We start from the raw sequence: 13,858 nt of genomic DNA, 5'->3' as shown, positions 1-13,858 counted from the left end.
GAAGCGGGCACATGACGAAACATACAGGCTCTAGTTTTATCTGCAGCAATAGAGTATTCAAAGGAAAGTTTGCCTGGACATCTCTCTCTCCCCTAAGGTCACCTTGGCCCTACTATTTCACTTGTTATGAGTTTCATTTGCATTTATTGGTGCTGCACCGTTTTACATTGACGCAGCCCCTCTGGCTCCATACTTTTAAGACCATCCTTTAGGGAATAGCGGGGGTTCCTCCCCCCTCCCCAACTCTTTCTTACTGCTTCCCTCCTGTCTATGGCAGTGGTGTCAATGACTCAGACACAGGGAAGGGAAAGTCGAAAAAGAAATCCCAGAAGCCCTTGGCATGCCTGAGAAGAGGCAGCTAGTACGTGCTTCAAAGGCAGTAGGCTGACACGGGTTTGCTGATCTCCTGTTGTGTTTAGGGTTGTGCAAAAATAAATAAATAAAAAAGAGTAAATTTTGTGTTCGGGTTTATGGGCTTGATTTTTCAGTAAACCCGAAATAAGCTGAATACCCACACCAGTAAATGGGCATCCGGCTTTATTTCCAGGTTTCCAGATTTTCAGTAAACCCGAAATAAGCTGAATACCCACACCAGGAAATGGGCATCCGGCTTTATTTCCAGGTTTCCAGATTTTCAGTAAACCCGAAATAAGCTGAATACCCACACCAGTAAATGGGCATCCGGCTTTATTTCCAGGTTTCCAGATTTTCAGTAAACCCGAAATAAGCTGAATACCCACACCAGGAAATGGGCATCCGGCTTTGTTTCCAGGTTTCCAGATTTTTCAGTAAATCCGAAATAAGCATAATACCCATACCAGTAAATGGGCATTCGGCTTCCGAAAAAATTTGGATCCATTATAGACTATGGGGACTATACCACCAAAATGCTGGGTAAAGACCAGTGGAACTAATTGGCCACTGTGTGAAGTAAAATGTTGGACTAGATAGACCACTTGGTGTGATCCAGTGTGATCTCTAGTTTTATTTTGTCTATTCCACCCTGACTCCACCTATATGTAGAGGCGCATGTCCAAGGGGGCATTTCTGATCCCTTCCTTGCTGTAACTAATTCACAGTGGCATGAAACCTTTGCGCATGCTTGGGGAGCAACTGATGTACAATCAACTCCACGGGTTTGAGCGTGATAAAGATAGATTTTGAAGCCCGTGGACACCTTTGGGATTCTGACTTAGGGCGGTGGGTACAACCACAAAATGGCTGCTGCAGAAGGTGGAGCCAACTACAAAATGGCTGCTGCTGGAGGTGGAGCCAATCATTAAATGTCAGGGGGCAACATTATGCATAAATTTAACAGTAACTGTTCAACCTTTCAGGCAAAAAGCTTTGCTTAAAAGGGCGCCTTTTAGTCTGGACAGCCAATCAGATCTCCAGTGGCCAATCAGAAGCCCTGCTGGGCAAAAGAAGAAGAAGGGTTGGTTTTTATATGCCGACTTTATCTACCACTTAAAGAAGAATCAAACCGGCTTACAATCACCTTCCCTTCCCCTCCCCACAACAGACACCCTGTGAGGTAGGTGGGGCTGAGAGAGCTGTGACTAGCCCAAGGTCACCCAGCTTGCCTTATGTGTAGGGGTGGGGAAACAAATCCAGTTCACCAGATTAGCCTCCGCCGCTCATGTGGAGGAGGGAGGAATCAAACCCAGTTCTCCAGATTAGAGTCCCCACAGGCACCACGTTGGGGACCCCTACCCTGATATGACGTATAGCATTCAGGTTTCTGCCCATAAAAAAGGATACAGCACCGATGTGCGACAATGGATGTTGCAAGTAACAACTCTTGCTGGCTGGGTGTCAAAACTTTCTTCCTGGGCACCTGGCCGAGGCAAGAAAATCTCCTCTCCTCTCTCTTAATTCCGTCATTTCCATATCCCAGCGGAAAAGAGTCTCTCTCAGATACGGTCTCCTTTTTTGCAAGGATATCCTGGCCCGGAGGACACGGCGTGGCCACGGCAAGTGACCGTCCATAAACCCGAAGACATAAAACACACCAATGACCTCCTCCACCGCCGTAAATCTAAATTTTACACAGGCTGCAGTTCTTCACGAGGCAGGAGTCAAGGAATGACTCCCAAGTCCTTCAAAGAAAGTCGATCTGTTCGTGTCACTGTCCCTCAGGCCTCTGCCCAGATCCGACCCCCCCCCCAAAGTTAGCGCTTCACCTGAAAGAGCCTCAGCAAACCTACAGCGAAGATAGAGTTATCAAGCCTGAAGAGGAGAAGACTGAGAGGTGACATGAGAACCATCTTCAAGCACTTGAAGGGCTGTCATATAGAGGAGGGTGCCGAGTTGTTTTCTGTTGCCCCAGAAGGTCGGACCAGAACCAACGGGTTGAAATTAAATCAAAAGAGTTTCCGTCTGGACATCTGGAAGAATCTTCTAACAGTTAGAGCGGTTCCCCATGTGAAACAGGCTTCCTCAAGAGGTGGTGAGCTCTCCTTCCTTGGAGTTTTTTTAAGAAGAGGCTACATGACCATCTGTCAGCAATGCTGATTCTATGACCTTAAGCAGATGATGAGAGGGAGGGCATCTTGGCCATCTTCTGGGCAAGGAAAAGGGGTCCCTGGGGATGTAGGGGGGAGGTAGTTGTGAATTTCCTACATTGTGCAGGGGATTTGACTAGATGACCCTGGTGGTCACATGAACACATGAAGCTGCCTTTTACTGAATCAGACCCTGGGTCCATCAAAGTCAGTATTGTCTACTCAGACGAGCAGCGGCTCTCCAGGGTCTCAGGCAGAGGTCTTTCACATCACCTACTTGCCTAGTCCCTTTAACTGGAGATGCTGGGAATTGAACCTGGGGCCTTCTGCATGCCATGCAGATGCTCTACCACTGAGCCACGGCCCCTCCAACTCTATGATTCTAACATACATCATCGAGTTGGATTGCCAGCCTCCAGGTGGTGGCTGGAGATCTCCCGCTATTACAACTGATCTCCAGGCGACAGAGATCAGTCCCCCTGGAGAAAAACGGCCACTTTGGTAATTGGACTCTATGGCATTGAAGGTTTCCGAGTTCCTGGCAGCTCTGCCATGCCACCAGCCGCCTGCGAGCATCGAGGGCAGCGGCGAGACCCCTGGAAGCCCCCGCTGCAAGGTCAGGATCAAAATAAACAAATATCGGAGCGAAGGGGAGGGCCGGATTCACCTTCTGCTTAAATCCAATTTAAACCGCTCTCCCCAAGCCTAATCTATATCCATAATTATATCATTTGGTACAACAAGCTCTGCGAGAGACCCTATGAAATTTATGTAGATTAAAATTCATGGGTGCCACACTCCGGATTCCATATTATGAAGATTGATTAGGACAGCTGATGCAGTGATTAAAGAAGTGCGCATTTACTACTGTAATTAATTAGGCATTCAGACACAACAATAACGGCAACAACAGAGAGAACACGCTGAGCCGGCAGGAAATGGCGGCCGGCCCTTGGCTGCCGGTAGGGTTGCCAACTTCCAGGTACTAGCTGGAGATCTCCTGCTAGGACAACTGACCTCCAGCCGACAGAGATCAGATCACCGGGAGAAAATGGCCGCTTTGGCAATTGGAGTCTATGGCATTGAAGCCCCTCCCCAAACCCCACCCTCCTCAGGCTCCGCCCCCAAAACCTCCCACTGGTGGCAAAGAGGGACCTGGCAACCCTAGTGGGGATTCCCCGCTCTGAGCTCCCTCCTGCTGGCGTTGTTTAGCCAGCTGGTGGGGGGACTTACTAGGTGTAAACAGAGGCCAGCATCGAAGTCACTTCCAGAAAGGACGTCATCATGTTGCCGGCAACCATGGGGACGCTCTGGTATTTAGGCAAAACTCCATGGTAAAAACAGCTACTACCACAGAGTTTTTGCCCAAATTCCAGAGTGTCCCTGCAGTTGTCAGCAACGTGATGACGACATTTCCAGAAGTGATGCAATGTGTTGATGCTGGCCTCCATTTACAGCTAGAAAGTTACACACACACACACACACACCAGTTGCCAGGGGATACCTGGCAATGGGGTTGCCAGGTCCTTCTTTGCAACCGGTGGGAGGTTTTTGGGCGGAGCCTGAGGAGGACGGGGTTTGGAGAGGGGACTTCAATGCCATAGAGTCCAATTGCCAAAGTGGCCATTTTCTCCAGGGGAACTGATCTCTATCACCTGGAGAGCAGTTGTAATAGCAGGAGATCTCCAGCTAGTACCTGGAGGTTAGGAATCAAAATAATGCACTTGTATAGCTAACAATAAAAGCTCAGACTCAAACTGAAATGCAATTAGGTCTATTCAAAGGAACAACCTTAATTATAAGAATAAATACGTGCTCAAAGAGCAAAAGACAAAAATCAAACAAAATTCACAGTTACAGTATCCCAGTACCTGGAGGTTGGCAACCCTACCTGGCAACCTTACTACATATATATGTTGTTAAGTTCAATATTTTAAAATGCCATTTATTGAGTTGTCCCCCTTTTCTCTAACCAATTCATTGTATCTCTCTCCATTTTCATGGGTTGTAGTTTTATAAATCATTTAAGTCTTTAGTAGAACGTTGTATTCCATGAAACGTTGTCATCCACTTCTGCGACGCCGTCACAAAAGCAAGCTACCGTTCTCAGCTCAGTTGGTCCATAAGGCTTTGTGACTTTGAGCGTAACCCCAACCCATCGAGAAGACCATAGAGAATGATGTTGGCGTAACGGAGAGGTTAAAGAACATGAAGGCAGGCCGGTCTGTCATACCTGGGTAAGGATGGATGCCATTGGCAAAGACAGCTTCTGCAGCGGGCTGCCCATTGGCTTGCGGCGGTAGACCAGTGAAACCGTTTACCCCAATAGGAGAAGGGATGCTAGGCACGGCTGATGCAGTGATGCCTGGAGGCGTGCTGCCACCTAGAGGAGGGGAGGAAAAAACACAAGCAAGGCGATTTATCTCAACGGGTACCTCAAGGACACCTTGGGAGACTTATTTGATTTGTTTAATTATTTGCACTGTTTATAGTCTGTCTTTCCCACTTAAAGGTAAAAGTAGTCCCCCTGTGCAAGCACTGGGTCATTCCTGACCCATGGGGTGACGTCACATCCCAACGTTTCCAAGGCAGACTTTGTTTGCGGGGTGGTTTGCCAGTGCCTTCCCCAGTCATCTTCCCTTTACCCCCAGCAAGCCGGGTACTCATTTTACTGACCTTGGAAGGATGGAAAGATGAGTCAACCTCGAGCCGGCAACCTGAAACCGACTTCTGTCGGGACCGAACTCAGGTTGTGAGCAGAGCTTTTGACTGCAGTACTGCAGCTTACCAGTCTGCTCCACAGGGTCCTCCCCTTTCCCACTTAGACTTCACAATTTTTTTAAAATGCATGAAGAAAAGTATAATAATATAACCAACAATGCAATAAAACTGACGATGGGAGGTTTGACTCTCAAAAGCTTTTACCCCCAAATCTTGTTGGTCTCTAGGGAGCTACTGACTCGAATCCAGCTGCAATAAACTGGATTATGAAATCAAGGATTCTTCGTAAAGTGTGGCAATTCATATAACTGGAGTGCTAGACACACTCCAAAATAACAGAACAAATTTCAGATGAATGTATACCAACCCCAGAAAATACTTTAAACAAAACAAACAAAGCACATAATGCTCTATCTGCTTTCCCCTTACCAGCCCCATTTACATACAGTCACCTATCTATTTCCTTTACATTTGCATCAACCACATACACTCTTTTGGGCGGCTCTGAACATAAGAAAAGCCCTGATGGATCAGACCAAGGCCCATCAAATCCAGCAGTCTGTTCACACAGTGGCCAACCAGGTGTCTCCAGGAAGCCCACAAACAAGGCGACCTGCAGCAGCATTATCTTGCCTGTGTTCCACAGCAGCCAAGATAATAGGCATGCTCCTCTGATCCTGGAGAGAATAGGTATGCAGCATGACTAGTAGCCATTTTGACTAGTAGCCATGAATACCCCTCTCCTCCGTGAACATGTCCACTTCCCTCTTAAAGCCTTCCAGGTTGGCAGCCATCGTCACATCCTGGGGCAGGGAGTTCCACAATTGAACTATGTGTAGTGTGAAGAAATAGTTTTTATCTGTTTTGAATCTCTCACCCTCCAGCTTCAGCAGATGACCCCATGTTCTAGTATTATGAAAGAGGGAGAAAAGCTTCTCGTTGTCCACTCTCTCCATGCCATGCATAATTTTATAGACCTCTACCATGTCTCCCCTTAACTGCCTTCTTTCGAAGCCAAACAGCCCTAAGCGTTTTAACCATTCACGCTAGCTAGCTTCCTTTAATAAAGGAATCAGGTAACCAGCCTGTCCAGTTTTCTTAACAGGGTTTTCTCTCTTTGCCCATTTGCCACTAACTGCCTTCAACGGACTCTCCCCGGCCTTATTATTTGTAAGCTTCCACCGATCATGATCCATACCTATTCTCTCCAGGATCAGAGGAGCATGCCTAATATATTGGGAACACAGGAGGATAATGCTGCTGTAGTCATCTTGTTTGTGGGCTTCCTGGAGCCACCTGGTTGGCCATGGTGTGAACAGACTGCTGGACTTGATGGGACTTGGTCTGATCCAGGAGGGCTTTTCTGATGTTCTTATGATGATCTGGGCATTTGGGGAGGGGAAAAGACCTCAGCTGGCTATTTTTCCACCCAGTCCACCCTCCAAAGCCACCCTTTTCTCCAGGGGAACTGATCACTGTCCCATGAACACACGAAGCTGCCTTATACTGAATCAGACCCTTGGTCCATCAAAGTCAGTATTGTCTACTCAGACCGGCAGCGGCTCTCCAGGGTCTCGGGCAGAGGTCTTTCACATCACCAACTTGCCTGGTCTCTTTAACTGGAGATGCCGGGGACTGAACCTGGGACCTTCTGCATGCCAAGCAGAGGCTCTACCACTGAGCCCTGGCCCCTCCCCTGAGCCATGCCTGGAGATCTGTTGTAATTTCGGGAGATGCCCAGATCGGCAACCCTGGTAACAGGCCTTACCTGAGGTGGGTGTCATGGGCGTGGCGGCAAGTCCGTTCATGTTGAGGGCGGCCATCTGCTGCATCTGAGCGGCCGCAAACGCTGCCATGGGGTTTAGGTAACCGCCTTGGGCCACAGACGCCATAATGGCAGCCTGCTGCTGCATCAGCTGGAACAAAGAGAACAGGGAAAAAATATCACGCATTCACTGGCTGGGCAGCCCCGGGCCAGGGCTCACCACTACCCCCATGGCTGCAAGTTACCGACAACTAGCCAAGGGTGTCTGGCAACCTGGCATGGTGGTACCCTCATCTCCAATGTGTAATTCTTTATTGGCCAGGATAAGGAGGAAAGTACAGAAAAAAACATCCGCTGAAGCAGCAGCGGAGAAAGAAACACTGAGAAAAGAGCGGGTTACTTCTGGTTGCGGACTTCCATGAAAAGGAGAAGGAGAAGAGGGAGAAGGAGGAGAAGGAGGAGGAGGAGGAGGAGGAGGAGGTGGAGGAGGAGAAGAAGAGTTGGCTTTTTACTCCAATTTTATCTACCTGTAAGGAGTCTCAAACTGGCTTACAATCACCATCCCCATTCCCACAAATGGCACCTTGTGAGGTAGGTGGGGCTGAGAGTTCAGAGTAGGGTTGCCACCCTCCAGGTACTAGCTGGAGATCTCCTGCTATTACAACTGATCTCCAGCTGATCAGTTCCCCTGGAGAAAATGGCCACTTTGGCAATTGGACTCTATTAGGGCTGTTGATCCCCCCACCCCTGGTATTTTTCGGGTTCGGGTTTATTGAACCAGAAAATTTCTGGGAAATCCAGAAAACCCAGATTTTCTGAAAATATTCGGGTCAATAAACCCGGACCTGAATAATACCGAAAAAATTCAGCACAGATCCGCACTGCCAAGCCTGGCAGTGTGGATCTGAACTAAGCCCCCCCCCCAGCTCCCCAGTACTCCCGGGGAGGCAGGCGGGGGGGGGGGCTTAAAGAGATCCCTAAACGAAGCCCCCCCTTGCCGGGCTTGGCAGCGTGGATCTATTTTAAGCACCCCCTGTCAGCCTTCTCGGGAGTCCTGGGAAGGCAGGCGGGGGGTGGGGTGGGGTCTCCTTAAGATCCATGCTGCCAGCTTTGGCAGCATGGATTTTAAGAAAGCTCTCCCTGCCCGGCGGGATATGGCCGAATCCTGAATAAACTGAATAGTTTAGGCTTATTCAAGAATTGGCTATTTCGGTTTACCCTTTTCCTGCCTTTTTTTTGAGTTCGGTAAAAACTGAACTGAAAAAGCCAAAATGGCATTTTTTCGGCTTTTTTCTCGTTTGGTTTTTACCAAATCAACAGCCCTAGACTCTATAGCATTGGAGTTCCTCCCCTCCCCAAACCCTGCCCTCCTCTGGGAGGGCACCTTGGCCATCTTCTGGGCATGGAGCAGGGGTCACTGGGTGTGTGTGGGGGAGGTAGTTGTGAATTTTCAGCATTGTACAGGGGGTTGGATTGGATGACCCAGGTGGTCCCTTCCAACTCTATGATTTTCTGATCCTGTTCATCAGGCTATCGACTTCAATGGTTGCCTGTTGGCAAGCTGCTCTCTCTCAGCTGTGTCTAATTCACGGAGTTACCCTGAGCTTGAATCAGGATGTCTGCCACACACTGAGTTCCTTGGGCTGTAATACGGGGAGGCGAAACAGATGTCTTCCAATGCATCCAGCCCAAACATCTCATTGATGACAAACCGGAGGTCTAGGAGATAGGTTGGCCAACCTCCAGGTACTCGCTGGAGACCTCCTGCTATTACAACGGATCTCCAGCAAACAGAGATCCGTTCACCTGGAGAAAATGGCTGCTTTGGCAATTGGGCTCTATGGCGTTGAAGTCCCTCCCCTCCCCAACACCCGCCCTCCTCAGTAGCGAAGAGGGACCCGGTAACCCTACTAGGAGATCCTGGCACTGTTCAGTGCTGGATCATTATGCTCAACTCAGTGGTCTGTAGATCTCTTACGCCAGGGCTGTCCCTACAATTCTGATGTTCTCTGTACTCCCCCACAAACAAACAAACAAACAAACAAACAAACAAACTGATTTTACATTCGGCAGGACGGCTCCTCAGCTGGCCTTCCTTCAATTCAATAGAATTCCTCTTTACTCTGCCCCCATGTGGTGACTGCTGGGATTTACCCAGTTAGGAGCCCAGGTTGTTACCTAGTAAGGGAACCCTGCTTGTTTCCCATGCTCTGTCCTGTGCGGCGAACGCCAGCCGCTACCCCCCATGTACGTTTGTTCCTGTGCATGCCTTCCACAGAAACATCCTCCATGTGAAACGGATAGGATCATTCCTAATGACGGCTTATCGGAAATAGACGAGGCAAGGAGCTCAAGAGTCTGGCTAAAAAGGCACGCGAGCTGGTGCGCTTTTCACGACAGTGAATTTTGGCAGTGCCCAAAGTTGATCCCCTCGCCTCCTATTTCACAGCAGTTTTTTCCAACACTGCATCCAAAGGGCCGTCCTTCTGGAGGGCAGTTTCTTTTGCCCTCACCATAGGGTTACCAGATCCCTCTTCACCACCGGTGGGAGATTTTTTTGGGGGGTGGGCTGACGAGGGCAGGGTTTGGGGAGGGGAGGGATTTCAATGCCGTACAGTCCAATTGCCAAAGCAGCCATTTTTCTCCAGGCAAACTGATCTCTATCGGCTGGAGATCAGTTGTAATAGCGGGAGATCTCCAGCTAGTACCTGGAGGCTGGCAATCCTACTCAGTCCTCAGATCCAGCTGAAACAAAAGTGGGGGAAAATAGCCGGACCTCGCTACAATTTCCTGTATCTCTGCTCCCATCATCTGGGTGTCAAGGTGGCGGCTTCCTGTTAGATTGTTAATTACCCTTTTCTTACCGCGTGCAGTGCCGAGACACTTCCACATTTTAATTAGCGATTTACTCTTCTTTGTAATTACTGATGGAGTGATTAGAAGTCCTTTTCTAGCGCTGCACAACAGCGGCTGCCCTCTTCACAGAGTGCATCCATCCGTTTTCGCCACCCTGGGATTCGTTCTCCAGATTACTCGACCAGCCGGCGATTTTTGTAAAGTACCCCAATGAAAGGAGGGAGGGTAAGGTGGCAGGGTGGGGAAAGAGGAACTTCTTTTTAAGAGATCTGGAGCGGCACAATGCCACAAAGCTGGCAGCGTGAACCGGCTGGTAAGGGGAGTGGGTAGGCTTAGCAGGTCCCGTAGCTCCATCGGTGGAACTTTTAAGCAGCGTCGCTGTGGCATGCAACACACCAGCGTGCCTGGTGCGATGCGTGAGTGTGTCCCACGTGACATGCCTACATCGCTTCCAGGTAAACCCATGGACACTCTAGCAATCTCTGCCCAAACTCGATGATTTTCATAGAGTTTCTGCGGAGGTTGCTAGAGCGCCCTTGTCACTTCCGGGTCAACCCAAAAGAGACGTAGGCATGTTGCACGGGCGCATGTGCCCGTGTTGCCTGCCAGCCCTCAGCTGGTCGGCAGGCAGCCCGGTGGATTGGTGGGATTTTACCCGCCACCACCGGGCACTTGGCAACCCTACGAGTGGGGTGGTAATAGGGGTGCCAATTCTAGATCAGGAAATTCCTGGAGATTTGATGGTAAAGGCTGGGGAGGGGAGGATGTGAGGAGGGGACCTCAGCAGAATATAATGCCACAGAGTCCTTCCTCCAAAGCTGCCATTTTCTCCAGGGGGAACTGATCTCTGTAGGCTGGAGGTCAACTAAAATACTGGGGATCTCCAGGCCCCACCTGAAGGTTGGCAACCTTAAGGGCTGTGGCACAGTGGTACAGTTGCCAGGTCCTTCTTCGCCACCAGAAGGAGGTTTTTGGGGCAGAGCCTGAGGAGGACGGGGTTTGGGGAGGGACTTCAATGCCATAGAGTCCAATTGCCAAAGCGGCCATTTTCTCTATCAGCTGGAGATCAGTTGTAATAGCAGGAGATCTTCTGCCACCGCCTGGAGGTTGGCAACCCCGCAATGTGGTAGAGCGTGCTCTTCTCATGCAGAGAGGGTTGCCATTGTGAGAAAATGCAGGAGGAAGAAAGATGTTCTAGAAGCCATTTTGAGTCCAGACGGGATAAAAACCGGATAGAAATAAATTAACGCAAAATACAACTACATCTCACTGTACAGGGGAGGGGGACCTATATCCTGGATAGCCCAGGCTAGCCTGATCTATTGGGTTGCCAAGTGCCAGGTGGTGGCAGGCAACCCCCTGCCAATCTACCTGGTTGCCCGTCGACCAGCTGAGGGTCAGCGGACAATGCGTGCCCGTGCACCTGCCCGTGGCGCCACATTACTTTCTGTTTACACCCGGAAGCGCCGCATCGCAAGGGGCCGTTGACCACTCATACTCCCAGTTTGAGTGGTAAAGGCCCCTTGCGATGCGGCACTTCCGGGTGTAAACAGGAAGTAATGTGGCGCCACGGGCAGGTGCATGGGCACGCATTGTCCGCTGACCCTCAGCTGGTCGACGGGCAACCAGGTAGATTGGCAGGTGCGATGGCGATGGCGCTGGCGCGGCAGCACGAGCGATCTCACCTCACCTCCGCCCCAAAAACCTCCCGCTGGAGGAGAGGGGGGACCTGGCAAGCCTACTGATCTAGTCAGATCTCGGAAGCTAAGCAGGGTCAACCCGGGCAAGCGTTTGGATGGGAGACCTCCGCGGAATACCAGGGTCATGACACAGAGGCAGGCAATGGCCAACCGCCTCTGAATGGCAATGGCCAATGGCCAACCGCCTCTGAATGACACTTGGCTTGAAAACCCTACGGGGTCACCTTACGCCCGTTGTGACTTGATGCCAAAAAAGCAACAACAGAAACAAAAAAAACCCCTGTTTTTGCACAGGAAAGATGTGGGATAAATTCTCTATATATGAGAATCCTTTTGGCAAGAACTGAGGGCAGCGGGAAGCCCCAGAGACTGTTCCTGCCCGGGCAGGGTGTCTTGTGACGGCACCGGCTCGCAGAAGTCCCTTTTGAGGCTGCGGCCTCCTGAGTGGTTTCACAGAGGCTGCCAAGCGCAGGAGTCTGGGTAAAAGACATATGAAATTTCCAGTTATCCCATCTGTGTGTGTTGAACACCTTGGGACAGGAAGACCCTATGACCCTGGCAACCAGAGAAGAATTATACATGAAGGAAGCCGCCTTTAGAATTTATCTCCGGGAAGATTTATGGGAGGTGATTGGGTTTTCTGTAAGGGTCACGGCTCTCTCCTGTAAAACCTCTCTGAGCAGCAGCTCATTTTGACACGGGGCCATTAAAAATAAGCACTGGGTCACATCCTGGCATCTCCCCGCCTGACAGGGGGGGACCAGGGTGCCCTCTTCCCTTCCGAGATGGAGCATGCCCTTCCTTCGTTATTTAAGAGAAATCTGCAGTGTCCTTCCCCACATTTTGGTGATTCTTGTTGTACCTCTGTAGGGTTGCCAGGTCCCTCCTGGTCACCGGCGGGGGATGGGGGATGGGGTAGCCAGATCTAGGTTGGGAAACGCCTGGAAATTTGGGGATGGAGTGGGAGTGGTAGGTTCAATCCCTGGCATCAGCAGTTAAAAGGACCAGGCAGTGGGTGGTGTGAAAAACCTCCACCTGACACCCTGGAGAGCTGCTGCCAGTCTGGGTAGACAATACTGACCTTGATAGACCAAAGGTCTGGTTCAGCAGAAGGCAGCTCCATGTGCCTGTTGGAGAGGGGCTGTGGTTCAGTGGAAGAGCCTCTGTTTTGCACGCAGAAGGTCCCAGGTTCAATCCCCGGCATCGCCAGCTAAAAGGACCAGGCAGGAGGTGATGTGAAAGACCTCTGCCTGAGACCCTAGAGAGCTGCTGCCAGTCTGAGTAGACAATACTGGCCTTGATGGACCGATGCCTCCTTCTCGGCCCAACATACAGCAGCTGTTGCAGCCACATCCCTACGGTTGCCAGATCCCTCTTTGCCACCGGCGGGAGGTTTTTGGGGCGGAGCCTGAGGAAGGCAAGGTTTGGGGAGGGGAGGGACTTCATTGCCATAGAGTCCAATTGCCAAAGCGGCCATTTTCTCCAGGGGAACTGATCTCTATCGGCTGGAGATCGGTTGTAATAGCAGGAGATCTCCAGGGAGTACCTGGGGGTTGGCAACCCTACACATCCCCTCCCCATCCGATCTGGGACCCCAGGCCGATAAGAAGGAAGGCAGCAGCTGGACTACCTGGAGAGCATCCAGAGAGGATTTGTAGAGGTTGGCAACCCCCCTCCCCACCGCACTGTTCACACATGCTGTAACGAACCCTTTCCAAGCTGTGACTTTCCCCCCTGGCTCGGGGGCTCCCCGGAGCCGAACCACTTCCATTGATGGCTACGTGAAGTAATTGCACATTTTGCTCAAGAGGGGAAACCGCTGGGGGAAACACAACCCCTTTGTTCTGGGGGAACGAGGCAATTTCTTCCTGGGCTGGCTCTCCGCCAGGCCGTTCCCGGCTATCGCCCCGACGCCATCCCAATTGCCAGCTCGATTCACAACTGGGACGTGATTTCAAACGATTCGTAAGTGTTAAAGAAGTTATCCCACCCCGGCTATTTCCGTCCGAAGGACTGGTGGTGCGGTTCCAATTCTACCCTTCGGCATTCTCTGCACTTTCTATACGCCAAGAGCAGGAAAAGTTTCCCTCGGCTCAGGGCAGGTTGATGATAAAATAGTGAAGAAGAAAAGTGGCGGTGAGGGGGGGGGAGAGTCTGAAAAGACTTTGTGAATCTATTTATTTATATCCTGCTTTTCTCCCGGAGTTGGGACACAAAGTGGCTTAGAACATCAGTCTTCTCACAACAACAACCCTGTGAAGTAGTCCAAGAGGAGAGTTTGTGACGGGCCCAAGGTAGGGTTGCCAGGTCCC

General features: G+C 50.5%; 1 protein-coding gene across 1 annotated transcript in view; it reads right to left on the bottom strand.

Moving 5' to 3' along the window:
- CELF4 (CUGBP Elav-like family member 4) overlaps positions 1-13,858 on the bottom strand; it is a 748,518-nt gene that overhangs the window by 57,734 nt on the left and 676,926 nt on the right. The window contains exons 7-8 of the mRNA XM_056848895.1: positions 6,994-7,141; positions 4,738-4,887 (exon numbers count right to left, since the gene is read on the bottom strand). Of these exons, the coding sequence (XP_056704873.1) occupies positions 4,738-4,887; positions 6,994-7,141 (298 nt within the window). The remainder of the gene's footprint in view (positions 1-4,737; positions 4,888-6,993; positions 7,142-13,858) is intronic.

This window comes from Euleptes europaea, chromosome 4, assembly GCF_029931775.1.
Source record: "Euleptes europaea isolate rEulEur1 chromosome 4, rEulEur1.hap1, whole genome shotgun sequence".
NCBI lineage: Eukaryota > Metazoa > Chordata > Lepidosauria > Squamata > Sphaerodactylidae > Euleptes > Euleptes europaea.
Note: the sequence above shows the minus strand (reverse complement) of the source record. Positions and strands in the feature narration are given on the sequence as shown.